Source organism: Oncorhynchus keta, unplaced genomic scaffold (genome assembly GCF_023373465.1).
Source record: "Oncorhynchus keta strain PuntledgeMale-10-30-2019 unplaced genomic scaffold, Oket_V2 Un_contig_14590_pilon_pilon, whole genome shotgun sequence".
Lineage (NCBI taxonomy): Eukaryota > Metazoa > Chordata > Actinopteri > Salmoniformes > Salmonidae > Oncorhynchus > Oncorhynchus keta.
Window position 1 is genome coordinate 66,099 of NW_026278838.1, and position 26,032 is coordinate 92,130.

The 26,032-nt window shown below is 45.8% G+C and overlaps 1 protein-coding gene across 1 annotated transcript in view; it reads right to left on the reverse strand.

The window, feature by feature from the left end:
- The window catches only part of LOC118375577 (single Ig IL-1-related receptor), a 29,219-nt gene extending 9,753 nt beyond the window's left edge, over nt 1–19,466 (reverse strand). Inside the window, exons 1-3 of the mRNA XM_052501865.1 lie at nt 19,321–19,466; nt 1,917–2,133; nt 1,594–1,721 (exon numbers count right to left, since the gene is read on the reverse strand). Coding sequence (XP_052357825.1) covers nt 1,594–1,721; nt 1,917–2,133; nt 19,321–19,426 — 451 coding nt within the window. The 5' untranslated portion in view covers nt 19,427–19,466. The remainder of the gene's footprint in view (nt 1–1,593; nt 1,722–1,916; nt 2,134–19,320) is intronic.
- Between the last annotated feature and the right edge of the window lie 6,566 nt (nt 19,467–26,032).

Below are 26,032 nucleotides of genomic sequence, written 5' to 3' on the forward strand. Positions count from 1 at the left end.
CTGAATCCATCCTGAATCCAACCTGAATCCATCCTGAATCCAACCTGAATCCACCCTGAATCCAACCTGAATCCACCCTGAATCCACCTGAATCCAACCTGAATCCAACCCGAATCCAACCCGAATCCAACCCGAATCCAACCCGAATCCATCCTGAATCCACCCTGAATCCACCCTGAATCCACCCTGAATCCAACCCGAATCCAACCTGAATCCACCCTGAATCCACCCTGAATCCACCCTGAATCCATCCTGAATCCACCCTGAATCCACCCTGAATCCATCCTGAATCCATCCTGAATCCACCCTGAATCCACCCTGAATCCACCCTGAATCCACCCTGAATCCATCCTGAATCCAACCTGAATCCATCCTGAATCCACCCTGAATCCACCCTGAATCCACCCTGAATCCAACCTGAATCCATCCTGAATCCACCCTGAATCCAACCTGAATCCACCCTGAATCCATCCTGAATCCACCCTGAATCCAACCTGAATCCAACCTGAATCCGTCCTGAATCCACCCTGAATCTGTCCTGAATCCAACCTGAATCCATCCTGAATCCGTCCTGAATCCAACCTGAATCCACCCTGAATCCATCCTGAATCCACCCTGAATCCAACCTGAATCCAACCTGAATCCATCCTGAATCCATCCTGAATCCAACCTGAATCCACCCTGAATCCATCCTGAATCCACCCTGAATCCAACCTGAATCCATCCTGAATCCGTCCTGAATCCAACCTGAATCCACCCTGAATCCATCCTGAATCCACCCTGAATCCAACCTGAATCCAACCTGAATCCATCCTGAATCCACCCTGAATCCATCCTGAATCCACCCTGAATCCAACCTGAATCCACCCTGAATCCATCCTGAATCCACCCTGAATCCAACCTGAATCCACCCTGAATCCATCCTGAATCCACCCTGAATCCACCCTGAATCCAACCTGAATCCGTCCTGAATCCACCCTGAATCCATCCTAAATCCAACCTGAATCCACCCTGAATCCACCCTGAATCCAACCTGAATCCACCCTGAATCCGTCCTGAATCCGTCCTGAATCCATCCTGAATCCAACCTGAATCCACCCTGAATCCATCCTGAATCCACCCTGAATCCATCCTGAATCCACCCTGAATCCACCCTGAATCCACCCTGAATCCATCCTGAATCCAACCTGAATCCATCCTGAATCCACCCTGAATCCGTCCTGAATCCGTCCTGAATCCATCCTGAATCCAACCTGAATCCACCCTGAATCCATCCTGAATCCACCCTGAATCCATCCTGAATCCACCCTGAATCCATCCTGAATCCACCCTGAATCCACCCTGAATCCAACCTGAATCCACCCTGAATCCGTCCTGAATCCATCCTGAATCCAACCTGAATCCGTCCTGAATCCGTCCTGAATCCATCCTGAATCCAACCTGAATCCATCCTGAATTCACCCAGGCTCAGTTAGTTAGATCAGCTTTTATACTGCAGATAGTAGCATTGTATGCACACACTAATGTAAGTTGCCTTTGACAACATGTCTGATATAAGGTTCAGTCCATAAACTCCGCCCCCTGGTTTCTTACCGGTATTCTGCAGGCTGAAGTCAGCAGAGGTGTTCCTCGCCTCACAGGAGTAGAGGCCAAAGTCAGCCTGCTCTCTAACCTGGACCTGCAGCACACTGCTCACAATCATTTGGGATTGGCTGGGAGTCCTGCCAGAAAAAAAAGAAAAAGGTGACCTCTGTATTTGTAATTGGTTGGATATTGTGGGGGGGGGGGGCTGAACATTATTTTTTTTATTTAACCTTATTTTATACAAATAAATCAAGAGTAGATTCTTATTTGCAATGACAACCCGTAGATCAGTGTACATGTGATTTGGCAAGGTGACCTCCCGTTGAACTGACCAGGTGGATGTGTTCTGTGGGTAAAGGCTGAGGTTGAGAGGGGTCCCATCTTTGCTCCAGAGCAGAGTCCGGGAGGTAGCGTCACACCGTTGGTCCGTCTGGTTCCAGGACATCACGGCTGTACAGTTCAGAGCCACAAAGGAACCCAGGGTCTCCCACACCTCAGACTGCCCCCCACTGGGCAACTGAAACTCTGGGGCTTGGGTGCACAGGGATTCTGCATGAAGGAATGAATGAACGCATTTAACAAACTGAAAATAATATTAAATTCCTCCAGCTAAGTGAAATTCACAATACACATGTCACTGCAATATTTTACATTTCATTCATTAAGCAGACACTCTTATCCCTAGCAACTTACAATCAATGCAATCAACTGACTGACTGACTGACTGACTGACTGATTGACTGACTGACTGACTGACTGACTGACTGACTGACTGACTGACTGACTGATTGACTGACTGACTGACTGACTGACTGACTGACTGATTGACTGACTGACTGACTGACTGACTGATTGACTGACTGACTGACTGACTGATTGACTGACTGACTGATTGACTGACTGACTGACTGACTGACTGACTGATTGACTGACTGACTGACTGATTGACTGACTGACTGACTGACTGATTGACTGATTGACTGACTGACTGATTGACTGACTGACTGACTGACTGACTGACTGACTGACTGACTGATTGACTGATTGACTGACTGACTGACTGATTGACTGACTGACTGACTGACTGACTGATTGACTGATTGACTGATTGACGGACTTACTGATTGACTGACTGACTGACTGATTGACTGATTGACTGACTGACTGATTGACTGCATGACCTAAAACCAATAGGGCCCTGTTATCTCCCCAGCCCAATCTTGTAAGGCTGAACCAGCCAACTCGGCAGGCACACTGACTGAAACAAACCTCTTCTCTACAGGTGTAGCAAATAGCAATTTAACTGACTGATACAAACCTCTTCTCTACAGGTGTAGCAAATACCAATTTAACTGACTGAAACAAACCTCTTCTCTACAGGTGTAGCAAATACCAATTTAACTCCCCACCCCAAAGCATATGAAACTAACTCTTAGAGGCACAACAATAGTTTATGGAGTTGGTTAGGAACGACAATAGTTTATGGAGTTGGTTAGGAATGACAATAGTTCATGGAGTTGGTTTAGGAACGACAATAGTTTATGGAGTTGGTTAGGAATGACAATAGTTTATGGAGTTGGTTAGGAACGACAATAGTTTATGGAGTTGGCTAGGAACGACAATAGTTTATGGAGTTGGCTAGGAATGACAATAGTTTATGGAGTTGGTTAGGAATGACAATAGTTTATGGAGTTGGCTAGGAATGACAATAGTTTACGGAGTTGGCTAGGAACAACAATAGTTTATGGAGTTGGCTAGGAATGACAATAGTTTATGGAGTTGGTTAGGAACGACAATAGTTTATGGAGTTGGCTAGGAACGACAATAGTTTACGGAGTTGGCTAGGAACGACAATAGTTTATGGAGTTGGTTAGGAACGACAATAGTTTATGGAGTTGGCTAGGAATGACAATAGTTTATGGAGTTGGTTAGGAATGACAATAGTTTATGGAGTTGGTTAGGAACGACAATAGTTTATGGAGTTGGCTAGGAACGACAATAGTTTACGGAGTTGGCTAGGAATGACAATAGTTTATGGAGTTGGCTAGGAATGACAATAGTTTATGGAGTTGGCTAGGAACGACAATAGTTTACGGAGTTGGCTAGGAACGACAATAGTTTACGGAGTTGGCTAGGAACGACAATAGTTTATGGAGTTGGTTAGGAATGACAATAGTTTACGGAGTTGGCTAGGAATGACAATAGTTTATGGAGTTGGCTAGGAACGACAATAGTTTACGGAGTTGGCTAGGAACGACAATAGTTTATGGAGTTGGCTAGGAATGACAATAGTTTACGGAGTTGGCTAGGAACGACAATAGTTTATGGAGTTGGCTAGGAACGACAATAGTTTACGGAGTTGGCTAGGAATGACAATAGTTTATGGAGTTGGCTAGGAATGACAATAGTTTATGGAGTTGGCTAGGAACGACAATAGTTTACGGAGTTGGCTAGGAACGACAATAGTTTACGGAGTTGGCTAGGAACGACAATAGTTTATGGAGTTGGCTAGGAATGACAATAGTTTATGGAGTTGGCTAGGAACGACAATAGTTTACGGAGTTGGCTAGGAACGACAATAGTTTATGGAGTTGGCTAGGAATGACAATAGTTTATGGAGTTGGTTAGGAACGACAATAGTTTATGGAGTTGGTTAGGAACGACAATAGTTTATGGAGTTGGCTAGGAACGACAATAGTTTATGGAGTTGGTTAGGAATGACAATAGTTTACGGAGTTGGCTAGGAACGACAATAGTTTATGGAGTTGGCTGGGAACAACAATAGTTTATGGAGTTGGCCACCTCGAGGGTATTCTATCACAATACGATCACATTTGGTATAACCAAACTATTGTTATTAATAGGTTATTACCATGTTATTACCATGTTATATTTATATGGTTATTACCATGTTATTACCATGTTAGGTTCATTTGGTTATTACCATGTTATTACCATGTTATATTTATTTGGTTATTACCATGTTATTACCATGTTATTACCATGTTATTACATGTTATTACCGTGTTATTACCATGTTAGGTTTATTTGGTTATTACCATCTTATATTTATTTGGTTATTACCATGTTATTACCATGTTATATTTATTTGGTTATTACCATGTTATTACCATAATGTTAGATTTATTTGGTTATTACCATGTTATTACCATGTTATATTTATTTGGTTATTACCATGTTATTACCATAATGTTAGATTTATTTGGTTATTACCATGTTATATTTATTTGGTTATTACCATGTTATTACCATGTTAGATTTATTTGGTTATTACCATGTTATTACCATGTTAGATTTATTTTGTTATTACCACGTTATTACCATGTTATTACCATGTTATATTTATTTGGTTATTACCATAATGTTATATTTACTTGGTTATTACCATGTTATATTTATTTGGTTATTACCATGTTATTACCATAATGTTATATTTACTTGGTTATTACCATGTTATTACCATGTTAGATTTATTTGGGTATTACCATGTTATTACCATGTTATTACCATGTTAGATTTATTTGGTTATTACCATGTTATTACCATGTTATTACTATGTTATATTTATTTGGTTATTACCATGTTATTACCATGTTAGATTTATTTGGTTATTACCATGTTAGATTTATTTGGTTATTACCATGTTATTACCATGTTATTACCATGTTATATTTATTTGGTTATTACCATGTTATTACCATGTTATATTTATTTGGTTATTACCATGTTATTACCATGTTAGATTTATTTGGTTATTACCATGTTATTACCATGTTATTACCATGTTAGATTTATTTGGTTATTACCATGTTATTACCATGTTATTACCATGTTATACTTATTTGGTTATTACCATGTTATTACCATGTTATATTTATTTGGTTATTACCATGTTATTACCATGTTAGATTTATTTGGTTATTACCATGTTATATTTATTTGGTTATTACCATGTTATTACCATGTTATACTTATTTGGTTATTACCATGTTATTACCATGGTATATTTATTTGGCTATTACCATGTTATTACCATGTTATTACCATGTTATTACCATAATGTTATACTTATTTGGTTATTACCATTTGTTTAACACTTTTTTGGTTACTACATGATTCCATATCTGTTATTTCATAGTTGTGATGTCTTCACTATTATTCTATAATGTCGAAAGTAGTCAAAAAATAAAGAAAACCCTTGAATGAGTAGGTCTTCTAAAACTAGGTAGGTAGGTAGGTAAGCACAGAGCAAAGTTATGAGCAAATGTTTTGCATATAATGCACCAAATGGTACCCTATTGTCCAGGCTATGAGCCCTGGTCAAAGTAGTGCACTATATATAGGGAATAGGGTTCTATAGGGCTCTGGTCTAAAGTAGTGCACTATATATAGGGAATAGGGTTCTATAGGACTCTGGTCTAAAGTAGTGCACTATATAGGGAATAGGGTTGTAAGTCGCTCTGGATAAGAGCGTCTGCTAAATGACTTAAATGTAAATGTAAATGTAGGGCCCTGGTCAAAAATAGTGCACTATATATAGGGAATAGGATTCTATAGGACTCTGGTCTAAAGTAGTGCACTATATAGGGAATAGGGTTCTATAGGGCTCTGGTCTAAAGTAGTGCACTATATAGGGAATAGGGTTCTATAGGACTCTGGTCTAAAGTAGTGCACTATATAGGGAATAGGGTTCTATAGGGCCCTGGTCAAAAATAGTGCACTATATATAGGGAATAGGGTTCTATAGGGCTCTGGTCTAAAGTAGTGCACTATATATAGGGAATAGGGTTCTATAGGACTCTGGTCTAAAGTAGTGCACTATATAGGGAATAGGGTTGTAAGTCGCTCTGGATAAGAGCGTCTGCTAAATGACTTAAATGTAAATGTAAATGTAGGGCCCTGGTCAAAAATAGTGCACTATATATAGGGAATAGGATTCTATAGGACTCTGGTCTAAAGTAGTGCACTATATAGGGAATAGGGTTCTATAGGGCTCTGGTCTAAAGTAGTGCACTATATAGGGAATAGGGTTCTATAGGACTCTGGTCTAAAGTAGTGCACTATATAGGGAATAGGGTTCTATAGGGCCCTGGTCAAAAATAGTGCACTATATATAGGGAATAGGGTTCTATAGGGCTCTGGTCTAATGTAGTGCACTATATAGGGAATAGGGTTATATAGGGCCCTGGTCAAAACTAGTGCACTATATATAGGGAATAGGGTGGCATTTAGGACTCAGGCAGAGGACTAGCGTCTATAAACAGTAATGCATGACTATAAACAGTACTTTATGACTCAGCAGAGCAGGTGGGCAGTATTGTTGCTGGTTACACAGTGACTGGAACAGGGCAACTTAATGGAAGGTGAACTGGTTTGCTTTTTCACCCAGTTGTTTTTACTTGCAGCTCAGCTCCCTCATGGGGCAAACGGGTACTTTGATGAATAGCAAATCGCTGAGGAGCAAATGCATCAGATGTAACATTGGGGAAAGTAGGATAATGAGCTGTTCTGTCAGAGCAGAAGCATATGCCTTTGGAAAACAGGACATACAGACAGATCATTAAGGGAAAACAGGACATACAGACAGATCTTTAAGGGGAAAACAGGATATACAGACAGATCTTTAAGGCGAAAACAGGATATACAGTCAGTTCTTTATGGGGAAAACAGAACATACAGTCAGTTCTTTACGTGGGAAACAGGATATACAGACAGATCTTTAAGGGGGAAAAAGGATATACAGACAGATCTTTAAGAAAGAGAAGGGGCCATATGGGTTTAAAGAGCAGGTGTTCTAGAAGGGAGAGAAGGGGCCATATGGGTTTAAAGAGCAGGTGTTCTAGAAGGGAGAGAAGGGGCCATATGGGTTTAAAGAGCAGGTGTTCTATAAGGGAGAGAAGGGGCCATATGGGTTTAAAGAGCAGGTGTTCTATAAGGGAGAGAAGGGGCCATATGGGTTTAAAGAGCAGGTGTTCTATAAGGGAGAGAAGGGGCCATATGGGTTTAAAGAGCAGGTGTTCTATAAGGTAGAGAAGGGGCCATATGGGTTTAAAGAGCAGGTGTTCTATAAGGGAGAGAAGGGGCCATATGGGTTTAAAGAGCAGGTGTTCTATAAGGGAGAGAAGGGGCCATATGGGTTTAAAGAGCAGGTGTTCTAGAAGGGAGACAAGGGGCCATATGGGTTTAAAGAGCAGGTGTTCTAGAAGGGAGAGAAGGGGCCATATGGGTTTAAAGAGCAGGTGTTTTATAAGGGAGAGAAGGGGCCATATGGGTTTAAAGAGCAGGTGTTCTATATGGGAGAGAAGGGGCCATATGGGTTTAAAGAGCAGGTGTTCTAGAAGGGAGAGAAGGGGCCATATGGGTTTAAAGAGCAGGTGTTCTAGAAGGGAGAGAAGGGGCCATATGGGTTTAAAGAGCAGGTGTTCTAGAAGGGAGAGAAGGGGCCATATGGGTTTAAAGAGCAGGTGTTCTATAAGGGAGAGAAGGGGCCATATGGGTTTAAAGAGCAGGTGTTCTATAAGGGAGAGAAGGGGCCATATGGGTTTAAAGAGCAGGTGTTCTATATGGGAGACAAGGGGCCATATGGGTTTAAAGAGCAGGCCATACAGTCAGTTATTTAGTCCTATAAATTCCTTGTTTTTCAGTCTCCTCTGATTTCGTTTGACAACTTCAAATCAACCAGAAATTAATACAGGACAACCACAGTGTAGTTCTATAGCAGCCCTAAAACACCACTGTTAGCAGACAACTATAGAGTATTGATTTGGTTTAGATGTTGAGTAGTTCTATAGCAGCCCTAAAACACTACTGTTAACAGACAACTATAGAGTATTGATTTGGTTTAGATGTTGAGTAGTTCTATAGCAGCCCTAAAACACTACTGTTAGCAGACAACTATAGAGTATTGATTTGGTTTAGATGTTGAGTAGTTCTATAGCAGCCCTAAAACACCACTGTTAGCAGACAACCATAGAGTATTGATTGGGTTTAGATGTTGAGTAGTTCTATAGCAGCCCTAAAACACCACTGTTAACAGACAACTATAGAGTATTGATTGGGTTTAGATGTTGAGTAGTTCTATAGCAGCCCTAAAACACCACTGTTAGCAGACAACCATAGAGTATTGATTGGGTTTAGATGTTGAGTAGTTCTATAGCAGCCCTAAAACACTACTGTTAGCAGACAACCATAGAGTATTGATTTGGTTTAGATGTTGAGTAGTTCTATAGCAGCCCTAAAACATTACTGTTAGCAGACAACCATAGAGTATTGATTGGGTTTAGATGTTGAGTAGTTCTATAGCAGCCCTAATACACTACTGTTAACAGACAACCATAGAGTATTGATTGGGTTTAGATGTTGAGTAGTTCTATAGCAGCCCTAAAACACCACTGTTAGCAGACAACTATAGAGTATTGATTTGGTTTAGATGTTGAGTAGTTCTATAGCAGCCCTAAAACACCACTGTTAACAGACAACTATAGAGTATTGATTTGGTTTAGATGTTGAGTAGTTCTATAGCAGCCCTAAAACACTACTGTTAGCAGACAACCATAGAGTATTGATTTGGTTTAGATGTTGAGTAGTTCTATAGCAGCCCTAAAACACCACTGTTAACAGACAACTATAGAGTATTGATTTGGTTTAGATGTTGAGTAGTTCTATAGCAGCCCTAAAACACTACTGTTAGCAGACAACTATAGAGTATTGATTGGGTTTAGATGTTGAGTAGTTCTATAGCAGCCCTAAAACACCACTGTTAGCAGACAACTATAGAGTATTGATTTGGTTTAGATGTTGAGTAGTTCTATAGCAGCCCTAAAACACCACTGTTAGCAGACAACTATAGAGTATTGATTGGGTTTAGATGTTGAGTAGTTCTATAGCAGCCCTAAAACACCACTGTTAGCAGTGGGGGGGAAACAGGTCATAAATGTATCTGCAAGCATACACTGCCATAAAGAGCAACAACAGATCCCTTTAACCATTTAATCCCCACAGCAGAAACAACAGAAGTACATAGATTTCCTCCCCTCACTGTCTTGTCAGTTAGAACTACTACAATGACCAGTTTGTCAACATATTCGTGTATGGTAAAGAGCAGGCTTGCTAAGAAACCCTGGGGGAAGTCCTGAGGATTGGATGCATCTGTTGTACACACAACAGTGTTTCATTTGAACCGCACTGTTACGTTTCCCGAACATATTTGCCAGGAACAGGTGCTGTGCCGAAAATCTCCCCAAAATGAAACGCTGCCTAACGTGATCAGATATCTCAACAAGCAAGTATGTCGCAGCAATGAAGAATTGAGTGCGTGCGCGTTCACGCGAACTGTTTGAGATGTATTTTTTAAATAATAATCAAATCAATCAGATTTCATTCAAGTTTCCTCCTATGTAGTTGTGCTTCCACCTAAAAAACGTAATGTGAAAACGTGCCTGATATTGTAAGAATTGATTCATGTTGAGCCGCCCCGGGTTTATGGCTTGCGCAGCCGTTTACCAACGCGTTGCCACTGGCCATTACCGGGGTGAAAGAGAAACGCGCGCATGTATCGCTCAGAACTAGAATGATATTCACTTTCTATGACCTCTCTTCCTCTCTCTGATCTGAGAAGACATGAGCCTGCAACTCTCATCTCCCCAGCGTTGCACTTAATCATTTATTTCCTTATGGAATAATAGCCGCGGGATGTGCACTGGAGGTACCGCAGCACCCCTGATAAAATCCAATACGTTTACCAACATTATATAATTACTGTCTGTTGATAAAGCAATGAAATAATTCAGAATAGTACATCAAGAGTAGTAGGCATATGATTTAGCCACAGAGGATCAATAGCTCTCTCTCTCTTGTTATAGTCTAGCTGTGCATTGTGTTTAGCCCAATCACAGGGCATTGCCTACGGTCGGGAACGCACGACTCCGTGTTTACGTCTCCGTAAACAAACAGCACCCAGTCAAAATCTCTAATGACATCACGGGAAAAACACAGGTTGGAAAGCAGATGGATCCTGCAGAAAAAAAATAAGACAATCTGTCTGTAGGACACCAAATATGTTATCAACTTCCAAATATACCTATTGAGCGAGCATATATAAGTATAAGTATATATAACAGTATTGTAATACAAAGTAGAACAAGAGTGAGATAGGATTTTGGCACGAGTGCATCAACCATCGCCGGTGAGTCAGTGAAACTGGACATCTTTATCGTACAATATCTGTGTCCCACACCGAGGCTTTTCATATATTCAAGACAAGGTCGTTTTCATTGATCTCAGATTCTCAGGACGTCAGTGTCAGAGTAGCCTGTAAATGACAGATAATTTATAAAGGTATTAAAAACTATTATGCTAAAATCTCCAGTCATCTAATATGATGTGGAATTACATGAAATGCATGTGCAGCTTCTGTAAGCGCATCTACACTACTGCTCTGTGCCAAGGGAGGTTCATTATTTATCTAGTTTTACATTTATTTAATCTTTATTTAACCAGGTAGGTTAGTTGAGAACAAGTTCTCATTTACAACTGAGACCCGACCAAGATAAAGCAAAGCAGTGTGACACAAACAACAACAACACAGAGTTACACATGGAATAAACAACAACACAGAGTTACACATGGAATAAACAAACATACAGTCAATAACACAATAGAAAAAAAAGAAAGTCTATATACAGTGTGTGCAAATGGCGTGAGGTGGTAAGGCAATAAATAGGCCAATAGTAGCGAAGTAATTACAATTTAGCAAATGAACACTGGAGTGATAGATGAGCAGATGGCGATGTGCAAGTAGAAATACAGGTTTTCAAAAGAGCAATAAAGTAAATGCATGCAATGATTTATTTTAAAGATGATGTTGTTTTCCTGCGTTCCGGTCCCTCAGAGCCTCGCAGGTCACCGCCCTTTTCCCGAACCTTCCAACTTACACAGTAACCACTGCACATACACACAAACACACACTCTGTTTTAACATTCTGTATATGATTTATTATTAACATGGTGGTAGCACTGAGCTGTATATCCGGGTACGAAGTCCAGATTGGAGCAATTGTCGTCGTTAGTGTCCGACTGGTCTGGAGAACTCATGACTGAATGACACTTGAAAGGTTGCAGTGTTGAGAGCCGACAGATGTGTACTTGTCATTGATTGGTTGTCTCTTCTCCAATTGATTGGCAACTGTCTCTTGTCTTCTAATTCTATTTATTTGAATGAGTAATGTATCTTTAAACAGAGTTCGTTCGACATTATGACGCAAGGAGTCGTCACTTTCGTTCGTTTCCTATTGGTGATAAACAACCTGTGCAAAGAAGTTCAAACTACATATAATGTTTATACCGTATATACTAATGAAATTTGCAAGAAACTCAAATCATATTCTTCAACAAAAAAACAACCCTCTCGCGCTTTACGCACGATAGCATGCGGTAAAGTTTATAAAATAACATACAATTGAATCGGTTTTCTGTTTAATCGATTAAGCAATATTGTCAATATATTAAATGACAGAATATAATCTTACCTCCAGCACACACCAATATCCTGTTCCATAAAGTACATGTCAGAATGAAAGCCAACTGGTTCGAAGTCATTTTGTAGGGTAAAATCGTTCTCTTTCCTTCTTATTCCGAGTGTTCAAACGCAAGGCACACGCTATGGCCCTAGGATTATATCGTATCACCCAGCCCCAGTGGATAAAACATTAGGAATTATAGTTAAATAAAAATAATAACTCCCAAGGCATGACTCGGTTCAACTGCTTGAACGACTTCTGTGTACGGGTGGTCACGTGACGTCTCACCTGTTCAAGTCAACTCTCAGAAGTAGGCTATCTGCTTAGTCTACTGGTAGCAAAAGTCCTCCCAACATGCTTAAACGGAACAGGGTTTTTAAAATAAAAGAGTCATACAAGCGAGTTTAAAAACTCTAGGCTTCACACACTGTAATACACGACTCTGCCCCCCCCACACACACACACAGGTACCTACAGTAAAACGTTATGTAGTTAGGTTGTAATGTGGGTCATTGGTAGTAAAAAAAAAAATGTAAAAGTATGTTGCTTTTTTTAAACGAAAATCAATATCTTGTTAATAGTAATTAAATTAATTTGTTGGGCGCTTAACTTGCCCTATTTCACTTGTACAAGCGGGTTTTATACACGTGTGAATTGCAAATGTGCCTTTTCCATATCCCAACTCTCCCTGAGATACCCTCAGAGAGTGGGGTCACGGCCAGGGTCAGTCATTATCCCAACTCCCCCTGAGACACCCTCAGAGAGTGGGGTCACTCCCAGGGTCAGACATTATCCCAACTCCACCTGGTACACCCTCAGAGAGTGGGGTCACTCCCAGGGTCAGACATTATCCCAACTCCCCCTGGTACACCCTCAGAGAGTGGGGTCACTCCCAGGGTCAGTCATTATCCCAACTCCCCCTGGTACACCCTCAGAGAGTGGGGTCACTCCCAGGGTCAGACATTATCCCAACTCCCCCTGGTACACCCTCAGAGAGTGGGGTCACTCCCAGGGTCAGTCATTATCCCAACTCCCCCTGGTACACCCTCAGAGAGTGGGGTCACTCCCAGGGTCAGACATTATCCCAACTCCCCCTGGTACACCCTCAGAGAGTGGGGTCACTCCCAGGGTCAGACATTATCCCAACTCCCCCTGGTACACCCTCAGAGAGTGGGGTCACTCCCAGGGTCAGACATTATCCCAACTCCCCCTGGTACACCCTCAGAGAGTGGGGTCATGGCCAGGGTCAGACATTATCCCAACTCCCCCTGGTACACCCTCAGAGAGTGGGGTCACTCCCAGGGTCAGACATTATCCCAACTCCCCCTGGTACACCCTCAGAGAGTGGGGTCACTCCCAGGGTCAGTCATTATCCCAACTCCCCCTGAGATACCCTCAGAGAGTGGGGTCACTCCCAGGGTCAGACATTATCCCAACTCCCCCTGAGGCACCGTCAGAGAGTGGGGTCACGGCCAGGGTCAGTCATTATCCCAACTCCCCCTGGTACACCCTCAGAGAGTGGGGTCACACCCAGGGTCAGTCATTATCCCAACTCCCCCTGGTACACCCTCAGAGAGTGGGGTCACTCCCAGGGTCAGTCATTATCCCAACTCCCCCTGGTACACCCTCAGAGAGTGGGGTCACTCCCAGGGTCAGACATTATCCCAACTCCCCCTGGTACACCTTCAGAGAGTGGGGTCACTCCCAGGGTCAGACATTATCCCAACTCCCCCTGAGGCACCTTCAGAGAGTAGGGTCACTCCCAGGGTCAGACATTATCCCAACTCCCCCTGAGGCACCGTCAGAGAGTGGGGTCACGGCCAGGGTCAGACATTATCCCAACTCCCCCTGAGACACCCTCAGAGAGTGGGGTCACTCCCAGGGTCAGTCATTATCCCAACTCCCCCTGGTACACCCTCAGAGAGTGGGGTCACTCCCAGGGTCAGACATTATCCCAACTCCCCCTGAGGCACCGTCAGAGAGTGGGGTCACTCCCAGGGTCAGTCATTATCCCAACTCCCCCTGAGACACCGTCAGAGAGTGGGGTCACTCCCAGGGTCAGTCATTATCCCAACTCCCCCTGAGACACCCTCAGAGAGTGGGGTCACTCCCAGGGTCAGTCATTATCCCAACTCCCCCTGGTACACCCTCAGAGAGTGGGGTCACTCCCAGGGTCAGTCATTATCCCAACTCCCCCTGAGACACCCTCAGAGAGTGGGGTCACTCCCAGGGTCAGTCATTATCCTAACTCCCCCTGAGACACTCTCAGAGAGTGGGGTCACTCCCAGGGTCAGTCATTATCCCAACTCCCCCTGGTACACCCTCAGAGAGTGGGGTCACTCCCAGGGTCAGACATTATCCCAACTCCCCCTGAGACACCCTCAGAGAGTGGGGTCACGGCCAGGGTCAGACATGATCCCAACTCCCCCTGGTACACCCTCAGAGAGTGGGGTCACTTCCAGGGTCAGACATTATCCCAACTCCCCATGAGACACCCTCAGAGAGTAGGGTCACTCCCAGGGTCAGTCATTATCCCAACTCCCCATGAGACACCCTCAGAGAGTGGGGTCACGGCCAGGGTCAGACATTATTATCAACCTGCGACCCTGGAGAAATCAGGGTTAAGTGCCTCGCTCAAGGGCACATCGACACATTTTTCACCTTGTTGGCATCGGGATTTGAACCAGCGACCTTCCTGGTTACTGGCATAAAGCTCTAATCGCTAGGCTACTGCATTCCACGTCCGCAATTAACAAACACAACATAAAACAAAACATCAAATCAAATCAAATTTTATTTGTCACATACACATGGTTAGCAGATGTTAATGCGAGGGTAGCGAAATGCTTGTGCTTCTAGTTCCGACAATGCAGTGATAACCAACAAGTAATCTAACTAACAATTCCAAAACTAAGGTGTATGCACCAATTTGTAAGTCGCTCTGGATAAGAGCGTCTGCTAAATGACTTAAATGTAATGTAAATGTCTTATACACAGTGTAAGGGGATAAGGAATATGTACATAAGGATATATGAATGAGTGATGGTACAGAGCAGCATACAGTAGATGGTATCGAGTACAGTATATACATATGAGATGAGTATGTAGACAAAGTAAACAAAGTGGCACAGTTAAAGTGGCTAGTGATACATGTATTACATAAGGATGCAGTAGATGATATAGAGTACAGTATATACATATGAGATGAGTATGTAGACAAAGTAAACAAAGTGGCATAGTTAAAGTGGCTAGTGATACATGTATTACATAAGGATGCAGTCGATCATGTAGAGTACAGTATATACGTATGCATATGAGATGAATAATGTAGGGTAAGTAACATTATATAAGGTAGCATTGTTTAAAGTGGCTAGTGATATATTTACATAATTTCCCATCAATTCCCATTATTAAAGTGGCTGGAGTTGAGTCAGTGTCAGTGTCAGTGTGTTGGCAGCAGCCACTCAATGTTAGTGGTGGCTGTTTAACAGTCTGATGGCCTTGAGATAGAAGCTGTTTTCAGTCTCTCGGTCCCAGCTTTGATGCACCTGTACTGACCTCGCCTTCTGGATGATAGCGGGGTGAACAGGCAGTGGTTCGGGTGGTTGATGTCCTTGATGATCTTTATGGCCTTCCTGTAACATCGGGTGGTGTAGGTGTCCTGGAGGGCAGGTAGTTTGCCCCGGTGATGCGTTGTGCAGACCTCACTACCCTCTGGAGAGCCTTACGGTTGAGGGCGGAGCAGTTGCCGTACCAGGCGGTGATACAGCCCGCCAGGATGCTCTCGATTGTGCATCTGTAGAAGTTTGTGAGTGCTTTTGGTGACAAGCCGAATTTCTTCAGCCTCCTGAGGTTGAAGAGGCGCTGCTGCGCCTTCTTCACGACGATGTCAGTGTGAGTGGACCAATTCAGTTTGTCTGTGATGTGTATGCCGAGGAACTTAAAACTTGCTACCCTCTCCACTACTGTTCCATCGATGTGGATAGGGGGTGTTCCCTCTGCTGTTTCCTGAAGTCCACAATCATCTCCTTAGTTTTGTTGACGTTGAGTGTGAGGTTATTTTCCTGACACCACACTCCGAGGGCCCTCACCTCCTCCCTGTAGGCCGTCTCGTCGTTGTTGGTAATCAAGCCTACCACTGTTGTGTCGTCCGCAAACTTGATGATTGAGTTGGAGGCGTGCGTGGCCACGCAGTCGTGGGTGAACAGGGAGTACAGGAGAGGGCTCAGAACGCACCCTTGTGGGGCCCCCGTGTTGAGGATCAGCGGGGAGGAGATGTTGTTGCCTACCCTCACCACCTGGGGCGGCCCGTCAGGAAGTCCAGTACCCAGTTGCACAGGGCGGGGTCGAGACCCAGGGTCTCGAGCTTGATGACGAGCTTGGAGGGTACTATGGTGTTGAATGCCGAGCTGTAGTCGATGAACAGCATTCTCACATAGGTATTCCTCTTGTCCAGGTGGGTTAGGGCAGTGTGCAGTGTGGTTGAGATTGCATCGTCTGTGGACCTATTTGGGCGGTAAGCAAATTGGAGTGGGTCTAGGGTGTCAGGTAGGGTGGAGGTGATATGGTCCTTGACTAGTCTCTCAAAGCACTTCATGATGACGGAAGTGAGTGCTACGGGGCGGTAGTCGTTTAGCTCAGTTACCTTAGCTTTCTTGGGAACAGGAACAATGGTGGCCCTCTTGAAGCATGTGGGAACAGCAGACTGGTATAGGGATTGATTGAATATGTCCGTAAACACACCGGCCAGCTGGTCTGCGCATGCTCTGAGGGCGCGGCTGGGGATGCCGTCTGGGCCTGCAGCCTTGCGAGGGTTAACACGTTTAAATGTCTTACTCACCTCGGCTGCAGTGAAGGAGAGACCGCATGTTTTCGTTGCAGGCCGTGTCAGTGGCACTGTATTGTCCTCAAAGCGGGCAAAAAAGTTATTTAGTCTGCCTGGGAGCAAGACATTACATAGGCCTATGATAATATGACAAAACATCATGTGACTTGCGATTTATAATTCAACATGCGGCGATTAAGCAGAAATACAACAGCGTAACTTCATATAAAATAAAAATTTACCTTTAAAAGCCTCCTGCCATCATAAGAAATCACTCTATCTAGGGCCAGAAATCACTCTATCTAGGGCCAGAAATCACTCTATCTAGGGCCAGAAATCATTCCAGCCAGCATCTGACGTATCATCTTATAATAATGCAGTAATAAAGGCAGTAATACATCTATACAAATGTATTACAAGTGTTAATAAAGGCAAAAAACCCAGACAAGAGTGCTCTCTTTATCCACCCAATCACTGACCATGTCCCCATAGTGCTGATTGGACCAGTCTACAAGGCCCTGTGTAGAGACTGATTAGGCCAGTGTACAAGGCCCTGTGTAGAGACTGATTAGGCCAGTGTACAAGGCCCTGTGTAGAGAATGATTAGGCCAGTCTACGAGGCCCTGTGTAGAGACTGATTAGGCCAGTCTACAAGGCCCCGTGTAGAGACTGTTTAGGCCAGTCTACGAGGCCCTGTGTAGAGACTGAAGGTGTTCTGTAAGACAACCTGAAGGTGTTCAGTAAGACCCATTATTACCTACAGAGGCCCATTATTATCTACAGAGGCCCATTTATTATCTACAGAGGCCCGTTATTATCTACAGAGGCCCATTATCAGCAACCATCATTCCTGTGTTCCAATGGCACGTTGTGTTAGCTAATCCAAGTTTATCATTTTAAAAGGCTATTGATCATTAGAAAACCCGTTTGCAATTATGTTAGCAGAGTTAAAAACAGGCCTTCTTTAGACTAGTTGAGTATCTGGAGCATCAGCATTTGTGGGTTTGATTACAGGCTCAAAATGGCCAGAAACAAATAACTTTCTTCTGAAACTTGTCAGTGTATTCTGGTTCTGAGAAATAAAGGCTATTCCATGCGAGAAATTGCCAAGAAACTGAAGTTCTCGTACATAGCTGTGTACTTCTCATTTCACAAAACGGCACAACCTGACTCTAACCAGAGTAGAAAGAGGAGTGGGAGGACCCGGTGCACAACTGAGCAAGAGCACAAGTACATTAGAGTGTCTAGTTTGAGATACAGACGCCTCACAAGTCCTCAACATCAACAGTGAAGAGGCGACTCCTGGATGCTGGCCTTCTAGGCAAGGTTCCTCTGTCCAGTCTCAACATCAACAGTGAAGAGGCGACTCCTGGATGCTGGCCTTCTAGGCAGAGTTCCTCTGTCCAGTCTCAACATCAACGGTGAAGAGGCGACTCCTGGATGCTGGCCTTCTAGGCAGAGTTCCTCTGTCCAGTCTCAACATCAACGGTGAAGAGGCGACTCCGGGATGCTGACCTTCTAGGCAGAGTTCCTCTGTCCAGTCTCAACATCAACAGTGAAGAGGCGACTCCTGGATGCTGGCCTTCTAGGCAGAGTTCCTCTGTCCAGTCTCAACGTCAACAGTGAAGAGGCGACTCCTGGATGCTGGCCTTCTAGGCAGAGTTCCTCTGTCCAGTCTCAACGTCAACAGTGAAGAGGCGACTCCTGGATGCTGGCCTTCTAGGCAGAGTTACTCTGTCCAGTGTCTGTGTTGTCTTGCCCATCTTAATATTTTATTTTTATTGGCCAGTCTGAGATATGGCTTTTTCTTTGCAACTCTGCTTAGAAGGCCAGCATCCTGGAGTCGCCTCTTCACTGTTGACGTTGAGGCTGGTGTTTTGTGGGTACTATTTAATGAAACTGCCAGTTGTGAGGCGTCTTTCTCAAACTAGACACTCTAATGTACTTGTACTCTTGCTCAGTTGTGCACCGGGGCCTCCCACTGGTTGCTGATAATGGGTCTCTGTACGCCTATTTAGATATTCCATAAAAAAATCTGCAGTTTCCAGCTACAATAGTCATTTACAACATTAACAATGTCTACACTGTATTGCTGATCAATTTGATGTTATTTTAATGGACAACAAATGTGCTTTTCTTTCACAAACAAGGACATTTCTAAGTGACCCCAAACTTTTCAAAAGTAGTGTATATATAGAAATACACATTTTAAATTTGTACCAATTGATTGCTCAAAAGAACAGGTGACTAAGTCAAACATGATTTTTATTAGTCCATCTTCATATCAACTAACAGAACTCTGCTGGTTGTCCAAGTAACAGATACCAGTGGGAATATCTATTGTATTTGTTCAAACTAAACTCCAGCACTTACTTTGATGTGTCAAATCTGATCCTTTCTTCTCTTCTCCTCCTCTCACAGTTCCACTCAGCCCCATTGTTTTCCTGCAGTCCACCAGCTGCACAGACAACCTCTTCATACCCAGCAGTAAGGCCCCACCGGGAGAGGCATGACACGGGGACTCTGGGAGGGAGGAAGGGCTAGCGTTGTCCTGGTAACCATAAAGAGGGGACACAGACACATATCATTATGGATGCTGATGTCACTGTTGACAAAGTGCTTTACAGAAATCCAGCCCAGAGCCCGATAGAGCAAGCTGTATGCTAGACCAGACCAAGCTGTACCATCTAGTGTTCTGATCTGGAGAGACTCTTCTCTGCCTCTTCAGCATCATGAGGTTGTTGAGGCTCCCCGAGAGGATCCACGATAGTCATGTCTCTCTCCTGTGTGAACAAGAACATCAAATGCTTAGCAGGGGGAAAAGAGGGAGAAGCATTGGGGATAGTCGCATTAAAAGTGGTGGGAGATGAGGAAATGTTGAACAGGTAAGGAGGCATGGCTGAGTCAAATAGGAATCCTGACTTAATGAAGTGGTGATTAAAGAGCTCAGACATGTGCTTCTTGTTAGTAACAACCACATCATCAACATTAAGGGACAAGGGCAGCTGTGAAGAGGAGTGTTTATTCTTTATTCTATTCTTCAACCGTTTTCCAGAACCTCTTGGAGTTAGACCCACAGAGAGAGAACTGCTCCTGAAAGAAACTAACTTTGGTCCTCGGGGTACTTATTTCTCATTTGCCTGAACAAGAGCCAGTCAGCCTGAGTATGCTTGTGCTGAGCCTTTCGCCAAATGCAATTCTTGAGGTGGAGTAACTCTGCAAGATCACGGTCAAACCGTGGTAACAATACCACTGAAAATGTAAAAAAATAAGGTCCAAGCGTCTTCGACAGAGGGGATCAAGCTGATTCTATACCATTTTACAGAGGCCAGTTCATGAAGGGTGGCTTGCTCATCAGTTTTTTAGCAAGCGTCTATGACAAATCACGACAGGTCGTTTCACTGAGCAGCCATTACGAACACAGGCTGTTAAGACACTGATCACTAAGGTCATTACAGAAAACACCAGACTGATACCTATCAAGATTATTTGTGAGGATAACATTGAGGAGAGTAGCCTTTTGTAAGGGTTGTTGTCGGTGGAAGGAGAGGACCAAAGCGCAGCGTGGTTAGTGTTCATCTTATTTAATAAAAATCAAAACTGAAATAACAATAACAACCAAAAGAGTTCTGTCTGGTGCAAACACACAAAGACTGAAAACAACCACCCACAAAACACAATTGAAAACAGGCTCCCTAAATATGGTTCTCAATCAGGGACAACAATTGACAGCTGCCTCTGATTGAGAACCATATCAGGCCAAACACAGAAATAGAACATCATAGAAAAACTAACGTAGACTACCCACCCCAACTCACGCCCTGACCATACTAAATAAAGGCAAAACGAAGGGACCATTCGAGACCCTTGCCACGGGTCCCGAATGGATGGGAGATTCCAGCAGCGCGGGACAGGAGGGAGACTCTGGCAACGCCGGACAGGCGGGAGGCTCGGCGGGAGGCTCCGGCAACGCCGGACAGGCGGGAGACTCCGGCAGCTCCGGACAGGCCGGAGACTCCGGCAGCTCCGGACAGGCGGGAGACTCCGGCAGCTCCGGACAGGCGGGAGACTCTGGCAGCTCCGGAGTGACAGGCAGCTCTGGCAGCTCCGGAGTGACAGGCAGCTCTGGCAGCTCCTGGCTGACTGACGGCTGTGGCAGCTCCTGGCTGACTGACGGCTCTGGCAGCTCCTGGCTGACTGACGGGTCTGGCAGCTCCTGGTTGACTGACAGCTCTGGCAGCTTCTGGCTGACTGACGGCTCTGGCAGGTCCTGGCTGACTGACGGCTCTGGCAGCTCCTGACTGACTGACGGCTCTGGCAGCTCCTGGCTGACTGACGGCTCTGGCAGCTCCTGGCTGACTGGCGGCGCTGGCGGCTCAGGACAGACTGGCGGCTCTGGCGGCTCAGGACAGACGGAAGACTTTGACAGCTCAGGACAGACGGGAGCCTCCGGCGGCTCAGGACAGATGGGAGACTCCGGCGGCTCAGGACGGATGGGAGTCTCCGGCGGCTCAGGACAGACGGGAGACTCCGGCGGCTCAGGACAGACGGGAGACTCCGGCGGCTCAGGACAGACGGGAGACTCCGGCGGCTCCGGACAGACGGGAGACTCCAGCGGCTCCGGGATGGAGGGAGACTCCGGCAGCTCCGGGCTGGAGGGAGACTCTGGCAGCTCCGGGCTAGAGGGAGAATCTGGCAGCTCCGGGCTGGAGGGAGACTCTGGCAGCGCTGGACAGGGGGAGAACCTGGAGGGAGGAGACGGAGAGACAGCCTGGTGCGGGGGGCTGCCACCGGAAGGCTGGTGCGTTTAGGTGGCACCGGATAGACCGGACCGTGAAGGCGCACTGGAGGTCTGGAGAGCAGGGCTGGCACCATCCGCCCTGCCTGGATCCTCACCCTAGCCCGGCATATGCGGGGAACTGGGATGTAGCGCCCGTACCTCAGAACTGGGATGTAGCTAGCCCATACCTCAGAACGAGTATGGAGAGCTGACCCAGGCGACATCAAATCCCCGACATGCTCCATCGGGCGGATGTCGTGCCTCATGCACCAACACAGCAACTCCCTCATAACTCTCTCCTCCAATCTCCCCATTAACTCCTTCACTGTCTCTGCTTCGCTCACCTCCAATACCGCGCTGACCGGCTCTGGTTCCATCCTTGGCTCCTTACGGTAAGCAGGGGGAGTTGGCTCAGGTCTGACTCCTGACTCTGCCACACTCCCCTTGGTCCTTTGGTGGTGGGTGTTTCTGTAACGGATTTCCTCCTCTTCGTCTGAGGAGGTGTAGCAGGGATCGGACCAAAGCGCAGTGTGGTTAGTGTTCATCTTATTTAATACAAATCAAAGCTGAAATAACAATAGCAACAAAGAAACAACACTATATTCTTCAAGAAACAATGGGTGTATATATATCATTAATTTAAAAGTTTAAAAAAACATTGATGTAGCAATCGCAGACTGACCCTTTAAAGCATTCTCTCAACTGGCTAAACCCTGACCTGACCTGACCCTGACCTTGCACTTGACCCTGACCTGATCCTGACCTGACCCTAACCCTGACCCTGACCTGACCCTGACCCTAACCCTGCCTTCTCTCTGTGACTTCTTTCACACTGCACTGTATTCATGTTTGTTTGAAAATCCTGAATCACGGCTCAGACCCAGATGGAGACACAGGAATCACAGATCAGACCCAGATGGAGACACAGGAATCACGGCCCAGACCCAGATGGAGACACAGGAGGTGGAGTACGAGTCTCAGAGTTTATTATAGAACAAGGGGCAGGCAAAAAGTAAGTCAAGGCGGGCAAAGAGTCTAAATACAAATTAGAGTCAGGTAGGATCAGGACAGGCAGGTTCAGGACAGGCACGTTCAGGACAGGCTGCAGGTTCAGGACAGGCAGGTAGGTTCAGGACAGGCAGGTAGGTTCAGGACAGGCAGGTAGGATCAGGACAGGCAGGTAGGATCAGGACAGGCAGGTTCAAGACAGGCAGGTTCAGGACAGGCAGGTAGAATCAGGACAGGCTGGTTCAGGACAGGCAGGCAGGTTCAGGACAGGCAGGTAGGTTCAGGACAGGCAGGTAGGTTCAGGACAGGCAGGTAGGATCAGGACAGGCAGGTTCAGGACAGGCAGGTTCAGGACAGGCAGGTAGGATCAGGACAGGCAGGTTCAGAACAGGCAGGTAGGATCTGGACAGGTAGGTTCAGGACAGGCAGGCAGGTTCAGCACAGGCAGGTAGGATCAGGACAGGCAGGTTCGGGACAGGCAGGCAGGTTCAGGACAGCAGGCAGGTTCAGGACAGGCAGGTAGGATCAGGACAGGCAGGTAGGATCAGGACAGGCAGGTAGGATCAGGACAGGCAGGTTCAGGACAGGCAGGTAGGATCAGGACAGGCAGGTAGGATCAGGACAGGCAGGTTCAGGACAGGCAGGTAGGATCAGGACAGGCAGGTAGGATCAGGACAGGCAGGTAGGATCAGGACAGGCAGGTAGGATCAGGACAGGCAGGTTCAGGACAGGCAGGTAGGATCAGGACAGGCAGGGTCAGGACAGGCAGGTAGGATCAGGACAGGCAGGTTCAGGACAGGCAGGTAGGATCAGGACAGGCAGGTAGGATCAGGACAGGCAGGTTCAGGACAGGCAGGTAGGATCAGGACAGGCAGAAAGGTCAGAAGTGGGAAGACTAGGAAAAACTAGAGCACAGGGAACACGCTGGTAGGACTTGACGGGACAAGACTTCCTAACTGGCAACAGATAAACAGAAAACAGGTATAAATACACAGGAGAGAGACCTTCCTTGCACTGTGTTAACTAACCTCCAAACGTAACTTCAACTCCATACAACTCTCCTTCCATGGCCTTCAACTGCTTTTAAATGCTAGTAAAACTAAGTGCGTGCTCTTCAACCGATTGCTGCCCGCACCTGCCTGCCCGCCAGCATCACTACTCTGGACGGTTCTGACTTAGAATATGTGGACAACTACAAATATCTAGGTGTCTGGTTAGACTGTAAACTCTCATTTTTACAAAATAGCCCCCAACACTCTACTCAATGAACTGGATGTAGTGCCATCACAGTGCCATCCGTTTTGTCACTAAAGCCCCATATACTACCCACCACTGCGACCTGTATGCTCTCGTTGGCTGGCCCTCACCTCCCTACTCTTCTATATTTGTGTAATTGACTGTATGTTTGTTTATGTGTAACTCTGTGTTGTTTTTGTCGCACTGCTTTGCTTTATCTTGGCCAGGTCGTGGGTTGTAAATGAGAACTTGTTCTCAACTGGCCTACCTGGTTAAATAAAGTTTTTTTTTTAAATGGTGGGGGTAGAGAGAAGCACAAGGCAGGTGAAACAGGTCAGGGTGTGACACCTGGTGGGGGTGGAGAGAAGCACAAGGCAGGTGAAACAGGTCAGGGTGAGACACCTGGTGGGGGGGGGGGAGAAGCACAAGGCAGGTGAAACAGGTCAGGGTGTGACACCTCGTGGCAGGTGGAGAGAAGCACAAGGCAGGTGAAACAGGTCAGGGTGTGACACCTGGTGGCGGGTGGAGAGAAGCACAAGGCTGGTGAAACAGGTCAGGGTGTGACACCTGGTGGCGGGTGGAGAGAAGCACAAGGCAGGTGAAACAGGTCAGGGTGTGACACCTGGTGGGGGGTGGAGAGAAGCACAAGGCAGGTGAAACAGGTCAGGGTGTGACACCTGGTGGGGGGTGGAGAGAAGCACAAGGCAGGTGAAACAGGTCAGGGTGTGACACCTGGTGGGGGGTGGAGAGAAGCACAAGGCAGGTGAAACAGGTCAGGGTGTGACACCTGGTGGCGGGTGGAGAGAAGCACAAGGCTGGTGAAACAGGTCAGGGTGTGACACCTCGTGGCAGGCTTCCTCTATAGGAATCAGTGAAGAATTTGTGAAATGTGAAAGCACCAATTGACTTTCAATGGTCGTACGGGCTCCCGAGCAAAATCAAAACATGCTTGATATCGTCCCCAATGTGAATTATTCCATGATTATCTTCTACAATAAAAGGGGTAAATGTGAAAGCCTTGCGTCTTGTGAACGTGACATTTGAACTCTGTCAAGTGTTGAGTAGTGTGAAGGATAGTAGGTCTTTAGCTGTTGGAAATCATAGACTGGGAAATAAGCTCTGTGTCTGTCTCTGTCTGTGCCTCTCTGTGTCTGTGCCTCTCTGTGTCTGTCTCTGTCTGTGCCTCTCTGTGTCTGTGCCTCTCTGTGTCTGTCTCTGTCTGTGCCTCTCTGTGTCTGTGCCTCTCTGTGTCTGTCTCTGTCTGTGCCTCTCTGTGTCTGTGCCTCTCTGTGTCTGTCTCTGTCTGTGCCTCTCTGTGTCTGTGCCTCTCTGTGTCTGTCTCTGTCTGTGCCTCTGTGTCTGTGCCTCTCTGTGTCTGTCTCTGTCTGTGCCTCTCTGTGTCTATCTCTGTCTGTGCCTCTCTGTGTCTGTGCCTCTCTGTGTCTATCTCTGTCTGTGCCTCTCTGTGTCTGTGCCTCTCTGTGTCTGTCTCTGTCTGTGCCCCTGTGTCTGTGCCTCTCTGTGTCTGTCTCTGTCTGTGCCTCTGTGTCTGTGTCCTCTCTGTGTCTGTCTCTGTCTGTGCCTCTCTGTGTCTGTGCCTCTCTGTGTCTGTCTCTGTCTGTGCCTCTCTGTGTCTGTGTCTCTCTGTGTCTGTCTGTCTGTGCCTCTGTGTCTGTGCCTCTCTGTGTCTGTCTCTGTCTGTCTGCCTCTCTGTGTCTGTGCCTCTCTGTGTCTGTCTCTGTCTGTGCCTCTCTGTGTCTGTGCCTCTCTGTGTCTGTCTCTGTCTGTGCCTCTCTGTGTCTGTGCCTCTCTGTGTCTGTCTCTGTCTGTGCCTCTCTGTGTCTGTGCCTCTCTGTGTCTGTCTCTGTCTGTGCCTCTCTGTGTCTGTGCCTCTCTGTGTCTGTCTCTGTCTGTGCCTCTGTGTCTGTGCCTCTCTGTGTCTGTCTCTGTCTGTGCCTCTCTGTGTCTATCTCTGTCTGTGCCTCTCTGTGTCTGTGCCTCTCTGTGTCTATCTCTGTCTGTGCCTCTCTGTGTCTGTGCCTCTCTGTGTCTGTCTCTGTC